Source organism: Panthera pardus, unplaced genomic scaffold, assembly GCF_024362965.1.
Source record: "Panthera pardus isolate Hobbes unplaced genomic scaffold, ASM2436296v1 HiC_scaffold_19, whole genome shotgun sequence".
Lineage (NCBI taxonomy): Eukaryota > Metazoa > Chordata > Mammalia > Carnivora > Felidae > Panthera > Panthera pardus.
Window position 1 is genome coordinate 11,908,874 of NW_026526754.1, and position 27,813 is coordinate 11,936,686.

A 27,813-nucleotide genomic window follows, 5' to 3' on the forward strand; every position below is an offset into this window, starting at 1 on the left:
GAAATTATTGACCAAATACGAAAAGATTCATGCAGTAATCTATGTTAAACATTTTGGTTTTCCTTTGATTGCTAAATTTGATAACGCAGTTCCAGAAACTCTTATTTGCTCTCATGGTACGCGCCCTTTTTTCCTTTTCATGGCCCTCATTGTTTCATTTTCCCTGCCCAGCTTTATTGAGATAAAATTAATATAAACATTGTGTAAGTGTAAGGTGCATTGAATTAGTATACTTATGTGTTGTAAAATAGTTACCCCTGGAGCTTAGTTAACATACTTACCTTTTCTTTTTTGTGATAAGAATATTTAAGATCTACTCTCTTAGCAACTTTCAATTATATAATACGCTATTATTATTAACTGTAGTCATCATGCTGCACATTAGATCTCCAGAACTTACTCATTTTATAATTGAGGTTTGTATCCTTTGACCAACATCTCCATCCTTTCCCCCCACCCTCGAGACCCTGGTAACCACCATTCTAGTCTGTTTCTATGCTTTTGGCTTTTTTACCTTCCAGATGGAAGTGATACCATACAATATTTGTCTTTCTCTGACTTATCTCACTTACCATAATGTCCTATGGTGTGTTTTTACTCTAATTTTCTTATATATCTTTTGATGTAAACTGTTACATCATTTTTGGACAGAAGTGGATGTAATAAAGAGAATATGGTGACTTTATCACATTTTTAAGAAATAATGCAAAGAGGTATTCTCATTGGGTAATCATTTTGTTACTTCTCTTGTTTAGCCTTTTGAGTGTTCAAAAGTTCAGATGCATAGAATAGACTTTGGAACCCAAACTGCATTTTTGGTGACAAGTAGTGTGTCTCTTGGAGCTTTGTAAAGAAAAGCGTTGAATGAAAATTCAGAATGTTAAAAGTAACTTTGATAACTTTGGCTATCATGTATGTATGAAGATTGGGATCACAAAATCGTGCAAGGGCATAGAACCCATCTGCCAGTGTTCAGAAACAACACATCTGGGTTTTTGTTTCATTCCCACTATAAATATCATAACTTTTTTTTTCCCCCCTCTGCAAGGCGTGCAATGGAATTGAGTTTTGCCCTGGTAAATGGGAATAATATCCGAGGCATGATGAAGGAATTACTTTATTTTCTGGATTCATGTGAGCCAGAATTTAAAGCAGACTGTGCATCTGGAATCTTTCTTGCTGCAGAAAAGTAAGACTTAATTTTTACATTTATTGGTAAAAGATGCTTGGAACTTTTTGAAAGCATCTTTAAAACATGGAAAAAATATTGTAAACCTGTTTAAAACATATAATGTTTATTTCAGGCTCCCAATTATAAATTTGCTTCATTTGAAAAATAAAGAAAGAAAAGAAAGAAATTTGCTTCGTTAGAAGGCCATTCTAACCAGTATTTAAGTATGCTAAGACCAAAAAGAATCCTACTTTTATAAAATCTCTTTGTATATCTATTTTTTGACTTCTCGTCTGTGAAGAAGAGAATACAAAAGTGTTTGGATTTTTTTTTGGTAGAGAATAGAAAAATTACAGCATTGAATTGTTCTGTGTAAAACTCTTAGGAAGAAGTACCTCAGTTTTGGTAGTGTGGTTATTTCTCCTCTCTGCACTGTGATTTTAAGGGAATGAGTTTCTAGTCCTGGTGTTGCCTGGGTCTGGGAACAGTCCCTTTTCTTCTTTTTCTTTGTCTTCCTGCTTTGTCTTTATGATTTGTTTTCTGAAAAACTGAGTTGGAGTCCCATTTCTCAGTTCAGCAACTCCTATTGCAATTATTATGTGAAACATCTAAATTTGACTTTGCCCCATTTCATTACCCTTTGAAATGGAGGTAGCTGCTAGATTTGAAGATGAAATATGTCAAAAATAATCACTTCACCAGTAAGCCTAAAAAGTCTGTAGCACAGGATTTTTGAAAGTCGCCGAGCACAGTATACTTCACAGGTTCCAACGTTTTTATCTGGTGCCATTATTTTCTCAGGTATGCACCTTCCAAACGGTGGCATATAGACACAATTATGCGTGTTCTGACAACGGTAAGTAGCTTTTGTTTTTGTTTTTTTTTTTTTTAGTCAACATATACTAAGTGCTGGATGAGGCAGACAAAGCCTTTGTTCTCACAAAGCTTACATTTTAGTTCTAGTGGGGGAGATAGGAACTCCGTGGAGAAATATGTACTATCCAGTTAGGCAGGAAAAACTACTACGAACAATAGTGAAGCTGACTGAAGCAGCGTGAAGGACTCCAGCGACAGCAGCGAAGAATGGAAGGTGGGGCAAAGGGCCAAGTCTTTTAGGTAGAGTAGTCCACACAGGTCGCTCACAGGAGGTAACAGTTGAGGAGAGAGCTTGATGAAATGAGGAGCCATGCAAAGATTTGGGGGAACAGCAAGTGTTGCAAAGCCCTTAAGTAGCAACAAGTGTGGCCTGCTTGGAGAGCAACAAGAAGGTAAGTGAAGCCAGTAGGTAGCATGAGAGGCAGAGAATGGTAGGATTGATACAGGGGCTCCATTATATAGGGCCTCATAGGAGTTGGGAATTTTTGTTTTTCATATGATAGGAAGCCATTGGAAGCTTTTGCATGACTATAAATTTATTATGGATTTAAAAGTATGGTTTTATAAGATATTCTTTTTTAACAGTCAAAATGGAAGTGTAGTGGTGTATAAAGAAAACACAAGTATCTATGTCTAATTATTGTCACCGAAGTAGATACCATTAAGGGAAACTTTTACACATTTTGTCCCATCAAAATTTGAAACTTTCATAGCAAAAGGGAAAAGAATCTACAAAGCTGAAACAATGACAACTAGGGGAAAAACACTATACCATATGACAGCGTGGTAATATCTTTATAAATAATTTACAGTTAATAGGAAAAATCAAATACTGTAATGGAGAAATTGGCATTTGAACAGATATTTCACAAAAGAAGAAAGAAATGGCTAGTTAACATTGAAAAATACCATTGTTAATAAATAAATAGTAAGTAAAATTACAAGTGGGGTATCATTTTTCACTTGTCATACTTTTTAACCTACTTCCTAGTGTTAGGAAAGAGAAATAGGTGGTGTAGTCTCCACTTCATATTGGATATAAAATGGTGCTTTCTGGAGTAAACTTCGGTAGCCTATAGCAAAAGTCTTAGTTTGTACCTTTTAACTCATTAATTCTTTTCTTAAGAATTTATCTTAGAAAAATAAAAGGGCAAGTATACAGAAATGTATATACAAAGGTGTTCATCCCAATCTTGTTTATAATGGGGGAATGTTGGAAATAAGTATAAGTCTCCAAATAGGCATTGGTTAAGGAAATTATGAAACATCTGTAGGAAGGAATGATATCATTAAAATTGTGATGTGTGTATGTGTATTTGTTGTTGTGGAATTCTGTCTGTGACACAGTAGTTTTCTAGTTTACTTGCAATGAATTAACTTTGTAAAAGGTTAATACATGAACTTAATAACAGGGGAATTATATATATATTTTTTTTTTTAATTTTTTTTTAACGTTTATTTATTTTTGAGACAGAGAGAGACAGAGCATGAACGGGGGAGGGTCAGAGAGAGAGGGAGACACAGAATCTGAAACAGGCTCCAGGCTCTGAGCAGTCAGCACAGAGCCCAACGTGAGGCTTGAACCCACAGACCGCGAGATCATGACCTGAGCCGAAGTCGGACGCTTAAGTGACTGAGCCACCCAGGCGCCCCAGGGGAATTATATTTTAACAAAAGATACAAATCAGGATGCATTTTGGGTTTTTTTATAAGGATCAAAAGAAGAGAAAAAAGAGCTTCTGAGGAAAAATGTTGTCAAAATCAAAGCCATTCTTTTTAATGCTCCTACTTTTCATTTTTCCAGTTATATAATCTTATTGTGTCCTACAGTTTTTCTTCTTTAACCTGTTGATGTGCTGGATTACATTAATTGATTTTTGAATGTTGAACTAACCTTCCATACCTGGAATAAATCCCACACAGTCGTGGTGTATAGTTCTTTTTATACATTGTTCTATTTGATTTGCTAATACACTTTTTAGGATTTTTGCATCTATATTCATAGAGATAGTGGTCTATAGTTTTCTTTGATCTATGTGTTATTTAATTTAATTTCTGAATATTTGGGGATTTCTTATCTGTTACTGATTTCTAGTTAAATCCTGTATGATTTTAGTTCTTTTAGATTTGAGATGTTTTTTATGGCCCAGAATGTGGTTTGTCTTGATGAATGTTCCATTTGACCTTGAGAAGAATGTGTATTTTGCTGTTGGATAAAGTGGGCTGTAAATGTCATTTAGATCATGTTGATACTTTCTGTTATTTAAAACACTCTGCTTTCTGGTGCCTGGGTGGCTCAGTCAGTTAAGCGTCTGACTCTTGTCCTTAGCTCAGGTCTTGATCACAGGGTCATGAGTTCAAGCCCCTCATTGGTCTCCACACTGGGTGTGAACACTATTTAAAATAATAATAATTAAATAAATAAACAACACTCTGCTTTCTCCCATTTGGGAAGAATGAAACAAATTACCTGTTCTTTAGCTTCTGTCTTTAGCATTTTGACCTTTTTTCCAAACTTCTCTCTGAGTCTTTGTGTTTTTTAACAAGAGTGAGGGGTATCCCAATCACCTGGGTTTGTTTCCTTTTCTTTCTTTCTTTCTTTCTTTCTTTCTTTCTTTCTTTCTTTCTTTCTTTCTTTCTGTTTCCTTTTCCTGGTCTCACTCTTGAAAAGCTCCCTCTTTCTTTCTCTCTTTCTCTCTGTTTCCTTTTCCTTTTCCTGGTCTCGTAAATCAGATCTGCTGCTCTGTCTAGTAATGGGAGCTTGATCAAGGTGGGCTGATAGGCACAGGTTCCACTGTTTTTATGTCCTGTACAGCCTTGTTATAATGCTCTGACAAGAATGAGATTTAGCTTCCTTGTTGGTGTTAAATAGCTTTACTTTGTTTCATGGTTGCAAATACTATTTCAGATTCCACTAGTCAAGAGAATATTAAAGAGACCAGGTTTATTTTTGTTTTTAAAGTGTGGATGATTAAGTACAAAATACTTCCCATTTGTGTGACTGATGGTTCTATAATGTTTATAAATTCTAGTTTTTAAAGGACAGTGTGATGTTTTAAATCGAAGTTTTAAAAAGAGTACTATTTATTTAATTCTTATTTCACATGCTGCCCTTTTGGACCTCTGATATACACCCCCGTCTCCTTCCCCCAGAGTGATGTGGCTGCTATAGGTAGCCTGTGTGATTTTAACTGTACTGGGGAGTTGTGAGAAGGCAGAGGTGGTTGTAATTAAGTTTGCAGTGAATATTCTACTTAAATTTTTGAAATCTTAGGCTTAATCTGTTTTGAGTAGAAAAGGTCTTTCTTGAAATTTTAATCCTTTATATTTTACTTTTCCTTTGACAAAGGACATTTTGTTTTATTTTTTGTAAAATTGAAAAACTTAGAATATTCATTTAAATAAGAAGTAAGCAATTTGAATAAGTAAGACTTTGAAGTTTGAGCTGCTTATGAACCTGAGAATTGGAACCAACTTTATCGTGGAGGGTGTTTTGTAGTAGTCTCCTTTGAATAGAAGCAGTAGCCAACACTTCTTATCATTATGATGTGTTTCTAGGGATAACTGTTTGCATTTCCTTTTAGGCAGGAAGCTATGTTCGTGATGACGCAGTCCCTAACTTGATCCAGCTAATAACCAATAGTGTGGAGATGCATGCCTATACTGTCCAGCGCTTGTACAAAGCAATTCTTGGTGATTATTCTCAAGTAGGTACTTTCTACTTTGGTGGGGAAATTACCCATTAGTTCCTGGTGTGTTCTTACTACTAACACTCTAGATGTGCCTTGGTTTCATCTTTTATGATTAGATGATCTGCATTAATCCTTGCAAGGATTGAAAGCCTTTGACAAATGGTGACTTTCTTTTGACAGCAACCTTTGGTACAAGTCGCTGCATGGTGTATAGGTGAATATGGAGATCTTCTTGTATCAGGCCAGTGTGAAGAGGAAGAGCCTATTCAGGTACTCCTTGTCACTCTTTAAGGAGGGAGGAAAATAGTGTTTTGGTTTATAAAAGGATAGTGTTTAATGAGGAGTTGAGGTTGATTCCTTGAAAACCTTTTAAAGAAGTAATCCCAGAATTATATTGGGAAACTTGCCAGTTTTTGAGATGGAATTTAGCTGCCCTGATGAGATTTAAAACCATCTGCAGATCTACTTTTCACCCTTTGGCTTGATAACAAATAGACCTATCCATGTCTGCATTTGCTTATCAAAGAACTGGCTTTAGGAGAAATTGTGGCAACAACACTTGAACTCTGTTTATCTTGTTATTTTCTTTACTTCTACCTCTTGAAGCTGTATATGTCTCTCAGTACCCACTGGGTGTTTTCCTTTTTTCTTTTTTTTTTTTTTTTTTTTTAAAACCTCCTTCCTACGTGCTTCTGATTGATGATGGATCAGTTTTTACAGTTACTCTGGCAAAGCACAGTTAGTGTTAAAGTTTTGGTAATGATGGTGGCATCCTGTGACTTGGTATTTGATTTAGATCTTTACTGTTAGGATTCATCCTGCGTTTTTTTGTTTTGTTTTGTTTTGTTTTTGTTGTTTGTTTGTTTGTTTGTTTTGTTTTTCTCTCCAGGTAACAGAAGATGAAGTGTTGGATATTTTAGAAAGTGTCCTCATCTCTAATATGTCCACCTCTGTGACGAGAGGTTATGCCCTCACTGCCATTATGAAGCTTTCTACTAGATTCACCTGTACTGTAAAGTGAGTATGGAGAAAAAGTAGGATGAACATGTTATTTTGTAATTTTTTTTTTAATTTTTTTTTTAACGTTTATTTATTTTTGAGACAGAGAGAGACACAGCATGAATGGGGGAGGGGCAGAGAGAGAGGGAAACACAGAACCTGAAACAGGCTCCAGGCTCCGAGCTGTCAGCACAGAGCCCGACGCGGGGCTCGAACTCACGGACTGTGAGATCATGACCTGAGCCGAAGTCGGACGCTTAACCGACTGATCCACCCAGGGGCCCCATTATTTTGTAATTTTTAAAAACTTTTTGTTATGTAAAATTTCAAGCAGGGGCAAAAATAGGAAAATAGGATAGTAAAATGAGTTGTATACACCTGTCAATCCACAGTAATAATTATTAATTTGTAGTTCATCCTTATTTTATCTATACTCTGCTTTGCTTTAGTCCCACACCCCACCATTTATTATTTTGAAGGTGAAAAGTTATGTTTTCAAAATCTGACTTCTAATGCCTTTTCTCTTTTTAAAGTAAGAAGTTACTTTCCCCATATAAGGGTTTATTATAATATTTTGAAATGTCTGAAGTGGAAGAAAATTATGAAGGTTTTGGTGGTTAAATTTTTAAATTCTGCTCTTCACTATTTTGAATAAAATCAGTTGGACTAGTTTTCCAGCCAAGCATTTTTAAGGCAAACTTAGTTCTCTTAGATCTTGTGTAAGGTCCTGTGAAGAAATGATATATATTTTTTTACTAACTCTTTAAATTGTGAGCTAGAAGAATTTGGTGTCAGGTAATAACCCTTTATTGATAAAAGTCTGATGCTGTGACCCTTTTGTTGATAAAACCTTTTTATTTTAAAGTTATTAAAGAAGAGAATGAACATTACACACTTCTTTTGTAGCAAGTTAATAATGGGTACTTTTTCCTGCAGATTTCAGGGTATGGGATATTTAACAGACAAAATCTAGCATTACGGTTAGAATAAGTACAGTGGTAAGTGATGATGTTGAGGTGTGTTTTGGATAAAGAAGATAAAGGAGAGGTGTTTTGTTTTTGAAAAGATGCGTGAATTAAGGAAATACGAGTATTTCAGATTTTTAACCAGAAAACTCGGGTTTGTTTATTCACTCTACTTGTTTATGAACTTTCTTTTGGGTATTTGAATTTGTTTGTCATTTTATCCCAAAGCCGAATTAAGAAAGTGGTTTCCATCTATGGAAGCAGCATTGATGTGGAACTCCAGCAGAGGGCAGTAGAATATAATGCACTTTTTAAGAAATATGATCATATGAGGTGAGTGAAAGAAACCAAGCAATGCATGTGGCTGTTAGCATCCTGAGCAAATTGTCATGATAATCCACAAAGGAGACTCATTCCTCAGGCTTTGTTAACTGGGCTTCACAAGTCTGTTTAGTCCTAATTGCTTGACTGCTTCCATTTGTCCATTTTCTGTTCTGCCTACCTGTAAACACTTAAGTTAACCATGTTCTATTATTCCCTTTCTCTTCTTTTGGTATGAGATGTTTGCTTCATTTTCCATTTTATTTGGTTAAGAAGTGGCAGTTGTGTTTTTTCAAGAGAATCTCATATATTTAACTTTGTGTTGCGTGTCTGTTATGCAGTATCTTCGTGATTGGAGATTGTTAATACCTACTTATTTACCTTTCTTTCGTTCCAATTTCTCTACCACTGAGAAATCCCAGTCTCTTGGGATTTAGGTGGACAGTTTGTCTATTCAAGGTTTCTTGCCTGCCCTTAATCCAGCTAGGAATTTAGGTCATGTATTCTTGTAATCCACCTTCTATTTTAGTGTGTGTGTTACAGGGTGGGGAGGGGAGATGGCTGTCCATGTTTGACTCCAATATAGTAACAGTGATTTTCTTGGGTAGGGAATCTAGGTTAACTGCCTAGAATTTAACCACTTCAGATTCTTCTAGGTCTGCCCTGCTTGAGAGAATGCCTGTCATGGAAAAAGTGACCACAAATGGCCCTACTGAGATTGTGCAGACAAATGGAGAGACAGAACCAGCTCCACTAGAGACCAAACCACCACCCTCTGGGCCACAGCCCACCAGCCAGGTAGCTTTTCACTTGCTTATCTGGGAATCCTCATGATATTATAGTTAGTTCTTTATGACCTATCTCTTAGCTGATTCCCTTCAGTGTTCCTAGATTGATTGATGGTTCTCTTCCTTATTTTTAAGTCTTGAAAGAGCTTTGCCTTAGATACAGATTAGACAAATGATTCATGAATTGAGATACTATTTCTTTGTTTAGGCCAATGATTTATTGGATTTGTTGGGAGGAAATGACATAACACCTGTTATTCCAACTGCACCTACAAGCAAACCAGCTTCTGCTGGTGGAGAACTTCTCGATTTGCTAGGAGACATCAACCTTACAGGTGAGAGCAGACTGGAGTTATTTAATGCTTGGCTGGGGATAAAGGCCTTCAGGAAAAACTGCACTGAACATAGACTTTCTGGCACATGAATCAATTAAAGATGGGAGAGGCTAAGTAAGAAGTAGGAATAGAATCTTCAGAATATCTGGGATATAAGCTACCATTCTAATGTTCTAGAGGTAATTCAGAGGAATTCCTTAAAATCCAGTTTTTAATTTTGGGAGGATAAATTGCTCCCATTGTATTTAAGATAGAAAGGACTTTCTTTTTAAGTTTTTGTTTTTATTATTTGAGAGACCGTGAGTGGGGGAGAGGCAATGAGAGAGGGGAAAAGAGAATCCCAAGCAGGCTCTGTGCTGTCAGTGCAGAGCCTAAAGTGGGGCTCTAACCCATGAACCTGGGATCATGACCTGATCTAAAATCAAGAGTCGGATGCTTAACCGACTGAGCCACCCAGGCACCCCTAAGATAGAAAGGACTTTCTTTTTCAGGCTACAAAAGAAATAGATCCCAAGTCACTTCTGCTTTCAGTTATTGTTGTAATACATCACTTTTCCTACACTTCTTTCTACTCCTGATTAGTTTTCAGTGACTAAGGAGAGTGGAGAGATGTTAACCTATTTTCCTCTCTCTCTTAATAAAGCAGTGGATGGAGAAAATTGTCCATAATTATAATACTCAAACTTAACTTTTTATTTGGGAATGTTTTTTTCTTACATTTGTTTATATATAGTAGACATTAGTAATTGCTGATGTATTTGGTGATATTATGAACCTCTGAGTCCAAGAGTATCACTGTAGCATGTAATTCCTGTCTTTTTTGTTGTTGTTGTTAAGTTTTATTTGAAAGAGAGAGAACGAGAGAGGGGAAGGACACAAGCCAGGGAAGGGCAGAGAGAGAGAAGGAGACACAGAATCAGAAGCAGCCTCTAGGCTCTGAGCTGTCAGCAGAGAACCCAATGTGGGGCTCAAACACGTGAACTGCAACACGAGATCATGACTTGAGCCAAAGTCAGATGCTTAATCTACTGAGCCACCCAGGCGCCCCACATATAATTGCTGTCTCAAGTATAATGACGTGTTACTGCATACATGGCCTCAAATAGAAAATAGCCATAGAATAAAGATTTTGGATGGTCATCTAGACTGGCTAAATGGTTTTTCCTAACAGCATCCTCCCAGAGCTTATGGTTTATATTTTATGTCTTAACAAAATTTCAAAGTGTTACTTGTCATATACTTTTGAGTCATTCACAGGTAATTCCAAATCCTCAGATACCATAGCTCTACTGGTTATATGGAAAAAACAACCCCTTAGTTAAAACACAATGTATAGGGGCGCCTGGGTGGCTCAGTCGGTTGAATGTCCGACTTCGGCTCAGGTCACGATCTCGCAGTCTGTGAGTTCGAGCCCCGCATCCGGCTCTGTGCTGATGGCTCAGAGCCTGAAGCCTGCTTCGGATTCTGTGTCTCCCTCTCTCTCTGACCCTCCCGGGCTCATGCTCTCTCTCTCTCTCTCTGTCAAAAATAAATAAAACATTGAAAAAAAAACCCCACAATGTATAGATGATACACTTATTGACATACTAGCATTTCCATGTTAGTACATAATCTTCACAGTTATAGTTTTAAATGGTTGTCTAACATTGTATTAAAAAGTTTGCTTCAGGGGCGCCTGGGTGGCGCAGTCGGTTGAGCGTCCGACTTCAGCCAGGTCACGATCTCGCGGTCCGTGAGTTTGAGCCCCGCGTCAGGCTCTGGGCTGATGGCTCGGAGCTTGGAGCCTGTTTCCGATTCTGTGTCTCCCTCTCTCTCTGCCCCTCCCCCGTTCATGCTCTGTCTCTGTCCCAAAAATAAAAAAAAAATAAAAAAAAAAAGTTTGCTTCATGGGGCACCTGGGTGGCTCAGTCGGTTAAGCTTAAGTCTGACTCTTGATTTTTGGCTCAGGTCATGATCTCATGGTTCATGGTTTTGAGCCCCTCCCGTTAGTGCTTGTCTGCACACACTTTCTCAAATAATAAGTTAAAAAACAAAAAGATTCTAGCCTTCTTTTACTTCACTTTGTTAATCCTTTTTGAAAAGGTATATATATATGCAGTTAATTTCATAAGTAGTTTGAAATCTATTTACACCTAAAAGGCACTCTTTATTTTGCTGTGTTTTCTTATGTGTCTTCTTGTATTCCTGATTTCTCTCAGTTCATGGTCATTACTATCATTTGCATGATCCTCAACTTGTTCTTGTTTGGAAGGATCAAATAAAAATGGTAATTTGGTGACTTTCTTCACCCATTTTATACCACCCCTCCCAGGGTTTGTGTGTATGTGTGTGTTAAAATTCTAACATTTATAAAATTTAGGGTCACCTGGGTGACTCAAATCATGATCTCACAGTTCATGAGTTCGAACCCTATGTTGGGCTCTCTGCTCTCATTGCAGAGCTCGCTTCCCTTTGGATCCTCTGCCTCCCTCTCTCTCTGCCCCTCCTCCACTGATACACACACACTCTCAAAAAAAAAAAAAAAAGAATTAAAAATAAAAAATAATAAAATTTAATAAATGTCTTGATCTACTTAGCTTGTAAAATAAAAATATTATTAAATTATTATGATGGTGAAAATACTGTTTTGCCCATCAGGGGTTGGCAGTGTCTAGAGATTTTTTTTTTTTTTTAATTTTTTTTTCAACGTTTTTTATTTATTTTTGGGACAGAGAGAGACAGAGCATGAATGGGGGAGGGGCAGAGAGAGAGGGAGACACAGAATGGGAAACAGGCTCCAGGCTCCGAGCCATCAGCCCAGAGCCTGACGCGGGGCTCGAACTCACGGACCGCAAGATCGTGACCTGGCTGAAGTCGGACGCTCAACCAACTGCGCCACCCAGGAGCCCCTAGAGATATTTTTGATGGTCACAACTGGGAGGATGCTACTGTCATTTAATGGGTAGAAGTCAGGGGCGCTGGTAAATATCCTACAAGGCACAAAGCCCCCACAGCAAACAATTAGCCTAAAATTTCAATAGTTTTGAGGTCAAAGAACTTAATTCTTAAAATTTTTTAAAATTTATTCATTCTTGAGAGAGAGAGTACTAGCGTGTGAGTAGGGGAGGGGCAGAGAGAGAGGGGCAGAGAACCCCAAGCAGATGCTGTGCTGTCCATGTAGAGCCTGATGCTGGGCTTGAACCCATGAACTGTGAGATCATGACCTGAGCTGCAACTAAGAGCCGGATGCTTAACCAACTGAAACACCCAGGTACCCTGATGTTGAGGAAATTTAGAGGTATAATCATGTTCAGCTCTCCTGTTGCCAAATTGTTCTCCAGTTTGTACCGGTTTACATCTCTATGGCAGAGATTAGAAGTCCCCATTGCTCCTTATTCTTACCAGTATCTGGTATTATCAGACACTGAAATTTTCACCATTCTGTTGGATGTGAAATAGTATCTCATTGTGGTTTTAAACTTTGTATTCCTCATTACTGGTAATGTTGAGTATCTCTTTACATATGATTCTCTTTTCATTCAGGTTCCCTCTTCTGCAAATTGCTTGTTTATATCTCTTAACCACTCTTTTTTAAAATTTCATTTTAGAGTGTGAGCAGGGGAGAGGGGGTAGAGGGGCATGGCGGGGAGAGAGAGGCAGAGAGACAGAATATGCATCTTAAGCAGGCTCCATGCTCAGTGCGGAGCCCAATGCAGGGCTCATCCCCACAACCCTGGGATCATGACCTGGGCCGTAATCAAGAGTCAGATGTTCACCCGACTGAGCCACCCAGACGTCCTGTATAGGTGCTTACCACTTTTAAATTGAGTTACCTTGTTTTCTTACCAATTTGTAGAAAATCCTTATAGGTCTGTATACACATCCATTTGCTGTTTTGTAGCAAACATTTTTCTCCTGCCTGTGGTCTCTCTATTTTATTTTAGTATTTTTAAATAAGAGTTACTCTTTTTAAAGTATTTGAATGTTTAGTTCTTCTTATGGTTTATGCTTTTTGCATCTTGTTTAAAAAGAATCCTTCTCTTAATCTGAGATCCAATAATTTTCTCCTGTATTTTTTTGGTGAGCTTTGTCATGCTGGCTAAGATTGACTTACCATTGGAACGCTTCATTTAGGTGCTCCGGCTGCTACTCCTGCTCCTGCCTCAGTCCCACAGATATCCCAGCCTCCTTTCTTATTGGATGGGCTTTCATCACAGCCTCTCTTCAATGACATCACTACAGGTATGGTTACTGGTATCACCATCAGTGAGAGGTGGTTCTTGAAGAAGAAAATAATTCTGCAAGCCTTAAGCTGACTGCAGTTAGACTGATCTTCCCGTGCTTTCCAGGCATCCCCTCCATCACAGCATACAGTAAGAATGGCTTGAAGATAGAATTCACCTTTGAACGGTCAAATACCAACCCTAGTGTCACAGTGATAACGATACAGGCCTCCAACAGCACAGAGCTGGACATGACAGACTTTGTTTTCCAAGCTGCAGTACCAAAGGTACTACAATGTTGTCTTTGTCTTTTTCCTTTGATTAAAGATTGATTTTTTGTCACACATTTGTTGAGGGATATATTTTAAGCTTTAGAGGTTAAATCAAATTTGCAGGTTTAATCCAAATTAACAGTACTGTAACTATTATGGTTCATTAAAGCATGTTTATTTTTGAGAGAGAGAGAGAGACAGAGTGTGAGTGGGGGAGGGGCAGAGAGAAAGGGAGACACAGAATCCCAAGCAGGCTCCAGGCTCAAAGCTGTCAGCCCAGAGCCTGACATGGGGCTTGAACTCACAAACTGATCATGACCTGAGCTGAAGTCGGATGCTCAACCGACTGAGCCACCCAGGTGCCCCAAAGTATGTCATTTTTAATGAATACTTTTTACTTTAAATATTACTTTAAATACTTTAAATATTTTTACAGTTATTCCTGAAGGATAAAGGACATTCTGATTATAGCTAATGAGATTCACAGCAGAATTCTGTGAGGTGGTCTACTAATGCTCAGGGGCATGTAGAGTAGGTTGGAGTTCAGAAATACAGTGGTAAAAACCTGAAAAACACAAATACTAACATGGAATTAAAGTTCATTAAGATGAAGGACTTTATTTGGTATTCTCTTCTAGTCACTGGATCAGAATTGACAGTTTTCATCTCAGTATTTGAGTGAAAGAAACAGTCATTCCTCCTTCATTAATACCTAGTTTACTATTGATACAATGACTGCTTAGTTTTATTTATACCAGATCTTAGTTTAAGGAATATTTATGCCCCATCTTTGAATAATGAAAAGTTCGGTGTATAGAAACATTGAGAATGAAGAATAGGCAAAATTTTCCTGTAAAGGATAGGATAGTAAGTATTTTAGGCTATATGATTTCTGTTGCATCTACTCATTTCTGCTGTTATAGTGAAAAAAAGGGGGGTGCCTATGTGGTTGAGTGACCAACTCTTGATTTTGGCTCAGGTCATGATTCCATTGTCATGGGATTGAGCCCTGTGTCAGGCTCCTTGCTGAGTGTTGAGCCCACTTAAGATTTTCTCCCTCCCTCCCTCTTTCTCTCCCTCCCCTGCTAGAGCACTCTCGAGCGTGCTCTCTCTCTCTCAAAACAAAAAAGCCATAATCACCATGTAAATGAAGGAGTGTGGCTTTGTTCCACAGTAAATGTTCCAGTAAAACATTATTTACAGAAAAGATGTCAGGTCATTTTTGGCCCATGGGTCATAGTCTGCCAGCCCTTGGTTTAAAAAAATTTTTTTTTTTTAACATTTATTTATTTTTGAGACAGAGAGAGAACATGAACAGGGGAGGGTCAGAGAAAGAGGGAGACATAGAATCTGAAACAGGCTCCAGGCTCTGAGCTGTCAGCACAGAGCCCGACGCGGGGCTCGAACCCACGGACCGTGAGATCATGACCTGAGCCGAAGTCGGACGCTTAACCAACTGAGCCACCCAAGCACCCCTGCCAGCCCTTGGTTTAGACTAAGCTAACCTTATCTTTGCAGTGACATGTGAAGTGTGACATTCAAACCACACATTTTTGAAAACTGAAGACATTTTGTTTGTGGTTACTGTTGATTTTGCAAAAGCCTCCTTTAATTGCATTTTTTAGGAACTAGAGTAATGTAGATGTTTTAGGAGAATGGAGTGGTTTCAGTACTAATTGTGTGACATTCAGCAAGTTCCTTAAACTGTGTGCCTCAGTTTCTTCCTTTACAAAGAGGGGATGGTGATAATGATGTCTATTTCCTAGAGTTCCTTTGAGGATTAGATGAGTTTTATGTGCTGTGTACTGTTTTAAGCACTTTTCATGTGTTCATTGCTCAGTAAATGTTAGCTGCTACAACTTAGGGTTTTACACTTGTTACTTGAGGCTGTGTACTAGCAACATACCACCTCTGCCATTAAAGCATAGCCTTATTTTTGGTGTTGTACTCTACAATACCTCCTTGCATGTCATGATGTATCTTGAACTTCAAAATACCATATTTCATAGGTTCTATTACTGTTTTCACTTTTTATTATCTCTGAAATTGAGATGCATTTTAAAATTAATACTTTGTCATAGTTTAAATTTTTTTTTTTTTTCAACGTTTTTTATTTATTTTTGGGACAGAGAGAGACAGAGCATGAACGGGGGAGGGGCAGAGAGAGAGGGAGACACAGAATGGGAAACAGGCTCCAGGCTCCGAGCCATCAGCCCGGAGCCTGACGCGGGGCTCGAACTCACGGACCGCGAGATCGTGACCTGGCTGAAGTCGGACGCTTAACCGACTGCGCCACCCAGGCGCCCCTGTCATAGTTTAATTGGTAACCTGTTATCTTTCTCAGGGGTACATAAAATGGTGTGAATTACAATTAATGGCATTTTACATTTGATGAAATAATGTAAATAAATAAAGAATATTTTAGCTTACATCATCCATCTTGACAATAGAATTATGATAAGACCCAACGTGATAAGTCTGTGAGTTGATACTAAATCTCTTTACTCTTACAGTAAAGTTTTGGTCCTTACAGATGGCTAGACTTCCCTCCTCTCATTCTCTGCCAGCCCCATCTCTTCCCATCTCTTTCTGTGTCTCTCCCCCTTCCCTTCTCTCTCTCTCACTCTCCCCCTCTTCTCTCCTTCTCTCTTCTTTCCTCTTCCTCTTTTTCCCCTCTTCCTTTTTTCTCCTCTCTAATATTTTTTCTTTTTTTCCTTAATTTTTATTTATTTTTTAATTTACACCCAAGTTAGTTAACATGTAGTACAATAATGATTTCAGCAGTAGAATCCAGTGATTCATCCCCAACGTGTAACACCCAAGTGCTCATCCCAACAAGTGTCCTCCTTAATGCCCCTTTCCCATTTAACCCTTCCCCCCACCCACAAACCCTCCAGCAACCCTCAGTTCTCTGTATTTAAGAGTCTCTTAGGGTGCCTGCCTGAGTGGTTCAGTCGGTTAAGCATCCAACTTTGGCTCAGCTCATGATCTTGAAGTTCGTGAGTTCGCGCCCCACATCAGGCTCTGTGCTGACAGCTCAGAGCCTGGAGCCTGCTTTGGATTCTGTGCCTCCCTCTCTCTCTGCCCCTCCCCTGCTTGAGCTCGCTTTCTCTCTCTCTCTCTTTCTCTTTCTCAAAATAAATATTAAAAAAATTTTTTTAGAAGAGTCTCTTATGTTTTGTTCCACTCCTTGCTTTTATATTCTTTTTTCTTCCCTTCCCTTATGTTCATATTTTGTATCTTAAATTCCACGTATGAGTGAAGCCATATGATACTTGTCTTTCTCTAATTTTCCTTGGCATAATACACTCTGGTTCCATCCACTTTGTTGCAAATGGCAGGATTTCATTCTTTTTGATTGCCGAGTAATACTCCCATCACCTATACATACATACATACACACACACATACACACACACACATACATACTACATCTTCTTTATCCATTCATCTATTGATGGACATTTGGGCTCTTTCCATACTTCGGCTATTGTTGATAGCGCTGCTATAAACATGGGGGTGCATGTGCCCCTTTGAAACAACACACCTGTATCCTTTGGATAAATACCTAGTAGTGCAGTTGCTGGGTTGTACGGTAGTTCTATTTTTAATTTTTTGAGGAACCTCCATACTGTTTTCCGGAGTGGCTGTACCAGTTTACATTCCCACCAGCACTGCAAAAGGGTTCCTCTTTCTCCACATCCTTGCTGACATCTCTCGTCGTTGCCTGAGTTGTTAATTTTAGCCATTCTGACAGGTGTGAGATGGTATCTCATTGTGGTTTTAATTTGTGTTTCCCTGATGATGATCACTCTCTAATATTTTAGAAGACTACACTATTCAGGAAAGATTTTAACAATCCTAATGTATAGGGGCACCTGGATGGCTCAGTCGGTTAATCGTCTGCCTTCAGCTCAGGTCATGACCTCACAGTTCATGAGTTCCAGCTCCATGTCGGGCAGTGCGCTGACAGTGCAGGGCCTGCTTGGGATTCTCTCTCTCCCCTCTCTCTTTGCCCCTACCTTGCTTGTGCTGTCTCTCTGAAAATAAATAAACTTGAATTAAAAAAAAAAAATCCTAGTATGTAGAATCGCTACATATATATACTATATTGTGCTAACAATTATCGTTGACCTATCTTACAGCACTTTTATCTCTTCTCTGTGAACAAACACATGAAACTTACTAACACTAAAAATTGTGGCATTTGGCTTTTCCAGGTCTTTTGCTGTATAGGCTAGTTCTGCACGTAATTTTTCTCTTAATCCCTGTGTCACTAATGGAGAGATCCTGGTGTATTCCACATACATATTAACATCTGGGCTCTTTCCAGCTTTTCCTTTACCTCTGTCATGTAGCCTTTGACACATTCCAGATTATGTAGACTTCAGAAAACAAAAGGTCAACTCTCCTGATCCCACTCACACCAAAGCATAAAGGGCTGTAGTTGGTGAATGGTATGCTGGTTTGTTATTTCTAGAAAGTTTTTTTCTTTTTTTCTAGCTTTCTTTAGCCACAGACACCCATTTTTTACCTGCGTAGTTGATCAGTTACTATTAAGTGAGGTTGCCAAAACAAGAATTGGTTACCTTTTGAAAAGTGGTAGGCTAAAGTTCCTTTTGCTTGTAAAGAGGAGAGTGGCTCATTGCTAGTTTTCATGATCAAAGACCTAATGGTGGCTTTTTTTTTTTTTTTTTTTTTAAACAACATGAAGGTTATAGTCAGCCCACATACTATGAATTGCTGGTATCTGGAAAACAAATAGAGCATAGTAGTAGGTAAATCTGTTACTTGAATAATCATTTTAGTGTCTTGACATTTTTATTTGTTGACATCTCTGACACAGTATTGACTGTATTATTTTTTCTGAAGAGTGCCCTTTGTTCCCCACAGACATTCCAGCTGCAGCTTCTGTCTCCTAGTAGCAGCATTGTCCCAGCATTTAATACGGGGACCATCACACAAGTCATTAAAGTTCTGAACCCACAGAAGGTGAGTAAGCACATTTGAAGGCAATATCTGAGTGAAGTATAAGCATATTTCCTGAAATAAAATTTTGCTTTGGTTCTCTAGGTTTTTTTTGACTCATATTCATAGAAGAAATCTGGGAAAGGTCTACTCTAACCTCTTTATTCTTTTGTAGATTAGATAATAAATGCAGCTCAAACACATGAAATGGTTTAGTGGCAACTTATTAAAATGCAGCTTTAAAGAATTATCTATTTGGAGGCTTACAGGTTTAATTTCTTTGTAGAAGAGCAGAAGGTTAGACATTTTAATCTTTACACAAGTTGCAGTCTAGGGTAAGAGTATCTGTACAACCCCATATATCCACATTTACTACTGTAGTAAGTATTCACAGCAAAAGTGGAAGCATTTTTAATGAACCAGCCAAATGAAAAGTAGCTTTAGAAACTGAAATTAAGCAATATTTTCATTACATCTTCTCAAAGAAGTAAATTGACTCTTTAATAGTCATCATTTGACTCGTTTTCAAACAGGTTTTGAAAATGGTTAAAAGATTTCTAGCAGTGTCTAATAACCCCGATATTTCCTTCTCACAAAACATTTTGCCTTTCCTCTGCTATGCAGTGTATTTTGGAGTATCTGCCTATAGCATAGCATAGATTCCTTTGATGATCTGATACATAAGAGTACAAATTTTCTTAGTGCATTAATATTTGAAATCTGCTACAGAAAGTCAAAAGGATTTATAATTGAGCTGTCTTATAATGACTTCTGTTACCATAAGTTAACTCTTTTTTTTCTGTCCTGGGAACAAAAAAGTTTATGTTCACATTTACTATTGGTTTTACAGAGAACATCAGTATCTCTGAATGTAGAGCATAAGATGACTATGTTTACCTCATTTTTCTAGAAGCTTGGATCCAAAGGTTGAATGTTTTTGAAAAGCACTCAGCCAGTGTGACTATGAAATGCTCCCAAGTGGTTCTGTCCCGTTAATGCAGTTCTAGGATTGGAGCTGATGATGTGTTTTGGAGATGCCTTTTCTCTACTCGACTGCATGATGTTGGCCAGAGTACTAGGCAGTAGGGATGGTGGTGGTTTGCCTGTATCATTTTTAAGAGACAGCTTTGCTGTAAAATAATTTGTTTCCTTTGAGATTAAAAGTCTATTTTGTAGGGCTGCCTGGGTGGCTCATTTGGTTAAGTGTCTGACTCTTGATTTTGGCTCAGGTCATGATCCCAGGGTTGGAGATTGAGCCCTCTGTTGGGCTTGGAGCCTGCTTAAGATTCTCCCTGCCCCCCCCCCCCAACCCCCCCGCCGTCTCTGCTCCTCCCCAACTTGCACATGTGCTCTCCGTCAAAAAAAAAAAAAAATCTATTTGTGGCCCACATAGATTCTAGAGATTTCCTTTCAGTGTATAACTTGTAATTCTCTGTTCTTCCACAGCAACAGCTGCGAATGCGGATCAAGCTCACATATAACCACAAGGGCTCAGCAATGCAAGATCTAGCAGAGGTGAACAACTTTCCCCCTCAGTCCTGGCAATGAGGGCCTGGGCACCATTCTCATTCTTGTCCCACTCAATCAAAGGAACTCTGGGAAGGAGGTTGTGATCGCTGGCAAGTCCCCCCCAACTGTACCATGGGCATGAGGAGCTGAAGAGAACTGTTGAGGAGGATTTTCCTGAAGTTATCGCTGACCTTGAAGCATTGTCAAAGACGAATCTCCTCTCCTCCACTGTTGAGGCTGGCTGCTTCTGGAGGCTACTTTGCACTCTTCCTCCTCTTCTCCTTTGTCCGCACTTCTCCACCCGTCCCACATTTACAGCCAGAATCAACATTCCCTGGGCCCCTGAGGAAATAAGCAGCTGGTCTGGAGGAGAGGACTAGAATCCATGGCAAGAAAACACTCACTCTGTCTGTGCAGCAAAGAGTTGCCCCTTCTTTCTACTGTGTTTTTCTGTGGACTGGGCGAGGTGGGGTATTCATTCCTCACTAGCTGGGTTACTATCTTCAGGCGCTTTTTACATCAGGCATTCAGAACGGAAATGTAAAAATGGACTTTAGGGAGCCCTGCCTTTTTCTACTGGTTCCCCCAATGTTTGAAAGAGGCATTAGGCTCCTGGTAGCCTTTTCTGTGCATTGCTGTATACACACAGACACACACATGTATGTATGTTTGTTACCAAGAACTGGGTAGACCTGGAGAGGTTTAAACACTGGACAGATGCAGTTAAAAAGAGCTTTTGTTGAGATTTGGCATGAAGGATATGGTGCTCTATTTGTAATAGAAACTCCCAAGGCTCTTCCAGCTCCCCCTTCTCTCCATTCTTTAGCTGTAGTCATGAATATTCTCCATGATTTTCAGAATTGATTCCCCTGAAAGTGCAAAGTGAACAATTTCTAAAGGATATATTAATAGTTATTAATGCCCCTGTTCCCACCACAAATTTTAAAAGTTTCTCCTAAGCCCATAACTTGCCTGTTGAACTATGGTAAATGGGTGGAAAGAGGAGTTAGCTTTTTAAGATCAGACTCCTTTAAAAAAGCACCTTTGCCCATAGGAAGAGTGAGTATCAGACTCATCCTAGAGCATATTGGAGTCATCTTCTCCATGATTCCAAACCTTCCTTTTTATTTCCTGAGCCTGGCTTGGACCTTGGCATTCCGTTTGAATTCCTTCTTCTAACTGGAACATTTGTGTTGTATCTGTAACACTGGCACTGAAATAAAGACCACGCGGTTAAAGAAATCTTTCCTATATTGTACTTTATGGTGTTGGAATGAAGCCATGTAGCTTCCTTGCCCCTGTATGAGAGGAGGTCTTATGGACACCATAGGGTAGGCATATCCTTTCCTGAGTCTGAGAAGTTGGTGTCTTGAGAGTAGCCAATCTCATGAATATCTGCATCAAAGACCTGAGGTCTGGAGCTTTTTAAACTAGCGAGAGTGCCGAGTGCTTTTTAGAAAGGACCCTTGTGTTATCAAACCTTAACACTGAGTTGCTGGAGTGAGGTAAGGTGACTCCTGTGGCACATATTGAATGTACCGTGTACGTTCAGGTGCACAGGTGCCATGTCTGATACACTAAAAGAAGAAAGAAAAAGTCAGGCCCACCTTGCTCTTATAATGTTTGCAATCATTACTGTATTGATTACAGTATAATGACTACTTTGGCTCTGGTCTTAAACCTGGGTACAAATATCTTTTTTTCCCCCTTCACTTCCCAAGCCTTTACTTAAAATTTTCAGTGTCTTGTCAAATCTAGCTCTGTATCAGATGCTAGATTATTCCTAACATTTGACAAATGGGGGTTGAACTAAAAGGCTCCAAAGGGGAAGATTTCTGGTCTTATATAAGAGCAAGATTTGCTAAAATTTACTCTACTGGGTAAATGGTTGATTGAGTCAAGAACAGGATATTACCTTGTGCATAGTTTTCAGTAAAGGCAAGTGTGGACTAGTGTATATTTCCAACAGCTGCTCTGCCTGTGCGATGAAAAATACAGCCTTTTAAGCTTTCTTTTGCAGACTGATTTCCTTGGATGGATACTTAATGCTGTGAAACATGATAGGGTTAACATAATATTGGTGGATTTCTTGAATAGAATTTATCTAACATTCCTCTTTGTGTTAGAGGCTTTATTTTCTCTCACGTTTATAGTTGACCAGTTCAAGTTTCTTTAGTTGGACTGAGTTGGATCTCAGAAACCTGCTGAAGACCATGCTAGAAGACAATGCTAGCTAATGGAGCTGGAAGGGGTCTACTCTAGTAACAAATGTCCATGGGTGATTATAGTTTCGAGGTAGAGTTATAGGATTATTCATAGCTTTGTCTAGATAAAGGGATAAAAATCATGGCCTTAACACAAGGGGTGCTGCCTAGAATATGAAGTGGTTTTGGAGAGTGAAACTGAGCACCACACTGAAGAACTAGTGGCCAAAAAACTGCCTAGGATACTGATGGTTGTGAAGACTGTTCCAAGTAATTGGATCTTTGAAAGCTTCAGCGTGCCTTAGTTTCTAGGATCAGAATAAGTTCTCCTCGTACTTGGCCTTGCTGCTAAAAGGAGAAATCTCTTAATTTTTATGAATACTTACACATTTCAGTAATTTCTTTCCCTGGTATGACCATTCGAGGGGGAGCAAATTTGAATAGATTTACAACTTCAGAGCCATTGTGAGGAAAGAGTGATTTCCATGGCTGTTTTAATAACTCCAGGGTGATAAGCAGTGAGCCTACACATACTTGGACAATTTCACATGCACTTTTACCTCATTTTCCCCCTCTTTCCTGTCACTCCTACCCCCAGCCCCAAAGTAATCCTAAGGGAGAATTAATCTAAGTAATCTCAAAAAACTGTAGGAAGGGTGCTCTACCCGAGAAGCTTCTCCCACAATGCTCTGGTGCTGTTACCTTGAGGTGATTTGGACAGTCATGGAATGTTTTATGCTGTGTGTAGTGATCATCTGTTCCTTTTAAGGTCTTTCTCATTTAAAGAAACATTCCTCAGTGTAACAGTTGGGAGGGGATTCTTTCCTCTTACTAGGTTAAAGATGTATTTCATTCATATAAGAGAGTAGACATTTAAAACTGTTCAGCACTAATGGTTTGAGTATTTCCATCTACTGTATAAACATGCTTTCCATTTTTACATTCTTCTAGAAGAGATTGGAAGGGGATACTGTTTGAGGTTCAACTTGATTATTTTCTGCATTGGAAAATATTTGGGTCACAAGAACTAGGGGGAAGAAAGAGTTTGAATGTGTATATTTTTTTCTAGTGAATGTATTTTATCCACACGGTCCTAAACCAAGTGAGAGCTAGAGAGCAAAAAGTGGATATTCACAAATTTGTGGTTGGTGGAGAGGTGGTTCATGACTGTGTGTTTATGCGTTTGGGAGTGGGGAGGGTCATTGAAGAGGAAAAGACCTGAAGTTTGAAACACTTTGACCAGCTTTGGCTCAGGAAGGTGGGGCTGCTTGTAGAAGTGGAAGGTGAATCACTCTTTTTCAAGCAATAGTAGTGAGGGGGCTCCATCTGCAGGGTTCCAGGACCCGGACACTTAAACAGAAGGACGTGCTGAAGCAGCTTGCACGGTTGCTTCATGAACTTCCATGAGGCTGATTCTGGCTTCAGGATGGAGCATTGGAGATTTTTCGTTTTTGTTTTTGGAACCTGCTGTTGCGCTTTGTGTGTTTTGTTTTTGTTTTCTATTTGGGGGGGGGAGGGGCTCATGGGAAAGAGCTTCTGAACTCTTTCCTTTGTGAACTCCCACTGTGTCCCTGTAAAGTCCTTTTCTTTCATAATTGTTGTAAGTTACATTTTCATTAAGCCCCATCACATCTTCTTTACTGTAAAAATATTAAAGGCTGTTTCTAAGTGGGACGGCTAATTCTAATTATTGCAGACATATTTTTGAGATGTAAAAAAAATTTAAAATTAAATGATAAGTCTTAGAGGTGAGTGAGGAATAAAATGGATGTAAACATTTACATGGGATGCATTAGAATTCTGTGTGTATTGTCTTTTGGTTGAAACAAATTATGAACAGTGACTAATAATAAAAAGTCAATACTCAAATGATTTAAAATTTGCTTCCTTGCTTCTTACAAGTAGATTAGAGAAGGCTTGAATGAATTCTTATTCCAGAGCTTTGAGCTAAACTTACTGACCTGTTAATGTTTCTTTTACAGAAATCTCACCTAGAGGAATTTGAATGACTTAAATCTGTAGTTTATAGACAGTCAATAGTGCAATTGGAAATTTTTAACTAATGATTATTAACTAATGCTTACTTCTCCACATGGGTGAATTCTCAAACAAGGCAAAGCATGTCAGGGTGAAATGTGTATTAGGGGTCAGGATGGGGTTTTAGTTATAAGCTTCTCTGTAAATTGTTTAAGTGTATCTGTGACTGAGAAGAGGAAAGATTGACCAGCCAAAATGAATTGTTTCATGATCTATTTTATATGAATTCTTCCATAGAAGAATGGTTGGAAGTTGGAAGCTGTAGGTTTTCTATTACTCAGGTGATCCCTTATAGTCCCTTGATTGAGAAGTGGGAGAGTGTGACAGCCCCCTAAGTGAGGAGGAGAATAGAGCCTGTGGCCTTTATCTAGTTTATGCAGAAGTGCCCTTTGGCACTGTTTGATAACTGACATTTCTGTGATCTTTCCTTATATATGGATTAGTTAAAATTCATCTTTGTTTCTAATACTAAATTTGGTTAACACTTTCATCTCCATATAATTTCATGTAGAAGAAAATCTAAAAGCTACATTAGAGATGTTTACCCAGTAATAATAGAGTTCAGACATTTACTTAACAATACAATGAATAGTGCTTAGATTTGAACTTTAGTCCAGAAGGACCGAATTAATTTTTATCACTTATAAGGGTTTTCCATGCTGTTTCCTCCCCTAGTTTATTTGTTCCTTTATTTTGGAAATAATGAAAACATTCACAGAAAAAAACATTCCTTCAAATCCTGAAGCCAGGTAAATACTACCTGTTTCTTTGGAACTAAAATAAAGAAAATCTGCTCAACCTGTGTTAGAAACAAGAGATTTAGGCCTAAAGATGACTTTGTGATGATCATTAAAGGAGTGGGAACCAGCTATAAATAAGTGAATGTAGTAAGATCTTATGGCTCTTCTACCAGTTTGACAGACTTTTCTTCTCCAGACTTTGTATTTTGTAGTGAGGATTAGGGAAAGCTCCTAGGATAAATTTGTGTGTGTGTGTGTGTCCTTCCCAGGTGAAGAGAGAGAGGTATGTACTTATAAAACCATACAGAGAGGAAGCAGTAATGACTTGTCTGTCTCTTGGCTTGATCTAAACAGTGATTTCTGTAATGATGAACCTGCAGTGAGGGCAGATGGATTTTTGCACAGAAATTCCCAGAGGAATTTATTTTTAGGGTTAGTCTCAGCTGTTTACCATTTCCAGAAACCATAGTTACATAACCCTTGGCATACATAATGCACATTGCCTTGAACTGGGGAAGAACATGAATATGTGACCTTTGAAACAGTATAAAATGTTAATGGTAGTACATGATTTGAAAAAGGAGAATCAATTGCTTGACTGCTAAATTGGATCTTAAAACATGGAGACCTTTAAAGAGCTGCATCATAAATGATTCCCTGCAACATCTGGGCTGGAAATTCTTTTGTTGTTGTTTGTTTTTCTTATGAAAGGGGTACTACTGTTGTTGATGAAAAAATAGTAAATACATAAATTTTAGCATATGCTTGTATTCTGAATTGATGCTTTAGCCTTTATTCCATTGATTTAAAAAAAAAACAAAAAGCAATCTACCACTGCTGTTCCCCAGCATTAACTCAAAATGCTGATCCTGGGATAGGATCCTTTGCCCTTGTTCAAGGGATCAATCAATAAAGAGTTTCTCATGAGATCTGGAAAAGGCAATGTATAAAAACCTCAAGAAACAAGCTTTTAGAAACCCTAATTCTGAACCACATTTTGGTCTTTCCACTGCGCATCTGCCCTTGGTTAAAGTTCACTTCTCTCTCTATATGGGTGCCTATAACCTTCATACCAGTGTTCTTGCTGGAATGTTACCCAGTAAGCATTGAAATGGGAATTCAACGACTTTTTTTTTTAAATAATTTTTTTAAGTTTGAGAGGAAGAGAGCAGGGGAGAGGTTGAGAGAGAATCCCAAGCAGGCCCTGCACCATCAGCATGGAGCCTGATGTGGGGCTCAAACCCGTGAAACTATGAGATCATGACATGAGCCGAAACCAAGAACCAGGTGTTTAACCAACTGAGCCACCAAGGCACCCCAGGATTCAACTACTTTGAGTAGCTTTCATGAAAGTAGTTTCAAGGTGGAAGGAAGACCCAGGAGGTAGTCAACCTAAGACCTTTTTTCACTTTATATCAGACTTGCCAAAGTCATTTTTAATTTATTAAAATAAGACAAATGAAGATTACTGGAGATCGAATTTTGGCATATGCAAAGTAGCTCATATGAAGGGAGAAAGTAGTTTCCAAACTTTTACAGAATAAATCATTTGTACAGAGAGTTTTTACAAGAGTCAAATTTTATCTTAGAATTTAAAAGATCTCCGAATGCATATATATCTCACAGTAGAGAAGGGGGCACAGACTATGCTGTTAGATCTCAAAACTCTTGTACTAAGCCTACAATTAAAATGTTTTAATTTTTTTAGTGTTTCTTTTCTGAGGGGGGAGATCTCAAAACTCTTGTACTAAGCCTACAATTAAAATATTTTAATTTTTTTTAGTGTTTATTATTTTTTTGAGGAGGGGGTTGGACAGAGGGGCAGAGAGAGAGGGAGACACAATCTGAAGCAGGCTTCAGGCTTTGAGCTGTCACTACAGAGCCCAGGGAGGTCGGGCGGGGGGGAGGGGGTGTTCAAACTCACGAACCCTGAAATCATGACCTGAGCTGAAGTTGGATGCTTAATCAACTGAGCCACCCAAGCACCCCTCAATTAAAATATTTTAGACATACAGTTAGTCTGGGCTAGGCAAGTTGGAGCAGTGGATAATGGGGAGATAACTTTTCACCAATTATTCAAACCTCCGGAAGTTACTGATTTTGCTGCTTAATTCCCTACATGTTGCTTGAAGATTCACTAACACCTGTGTAAGAGGAAAACCCTAAAATCCAGAAGTCTAAAAGGTTTCCTAGGAAAATTTAGAGCAGAATTAAGAGGAGAGGTCTGAGGAACTGAGTAAGTCTTAAATTTGGAAAATCAGAATTATAAATGGTTACTGCGAATTCCTACTAAGCACTTTCTCAAGAAATGAATCACTGGGTTTTACTCCTGAAGCCAAGACTACACTGTATATTAACTGGAGAATATAAATAAATGAATGAATGAATAAAATGTAAGCCCTTAAAAATCTTGATAATAACTTAGATATGAATTTCTGTTTCACAGCTAAGAAACAAAAGCTCAAATCAAATAAACTGCACAAGGGTATAGATGTAATAAGAGGCACAGTTCAGATTTGGAATTAGGCTGACTCCAAATCTGGCCCACTGGCTAGTCACAAAACTACCGTCCCTTCAGGAATTAAAATAATAAATTAACTTCTAAAGATTTTCTAAATTAGCCTTACAAATAATAAAATGGTCTTAGACCATATTATGACTTCAGGCAGGGAAGTGACATTTTGTACGCGAGGTTGGGTTGAATTTGCTAAAGAACGTCGTGAGCATCTTTAGG

General features: G+C 38.5%; 1 protein-coding gene across 1 annotated transcript in view; it reads left to right on the plus strand.

The window, feature by feature from the left end:
* Positions 1–24,181, plus strand: part of AP1G1 (adaptor related protein complex 1 subunit gamma 1) — a 78,841-nt gene extending 54,660 nt beyond the window's left edge. Inside the window, exons 12-23 of the mRNA XM_019455369.2 lie at positions 1,049–1,189; positions 1,973–2,027; positions 5,632–5,754; positions 5,920–6,009; positions 6,629–6,756; positions 7,932–8,036; positions 8,681–8,822; positions 9,021–9,147; positions 13,261–13,368; positions 13,476–13,636; positions 18,515–18,613; positions 20,036–24,181. Of these exons, the coding sequence (XP_019310914.1) occupies positions 1,049–1,189; positions 1,973–2,027; positions 5,632–5,754; positions 5,920–6,009; positions 6,629–6,756; positions 7,932–8,036; positions 8,681–8,822; positions 9,021–9,147; positions 13,261–13,368; positions 13,476–13,636; positions 18,515–18,613; positions 20,036–20,137 (1,381 nt within the window). The 3' untranslated portion in view covers positions 20,138–24,181. The remainder of the gene's footprint in view (positions 1–1,048; positions 1,190–1,972; positions 2,028–5,631; positions 5,755–5,919; positions 6,010–6,628; positions 6,757–7,931; positions 8,037–8,680; positions 8,823–9,020; positions 9,148–13,260; positions 13,369–13,475; positions 13,637–18,514; positions 18,614–20,035) is intronic.
* The last annotated feature ends 3,632 nt before the right edge of the window (positions 24,182–27,813 follow it).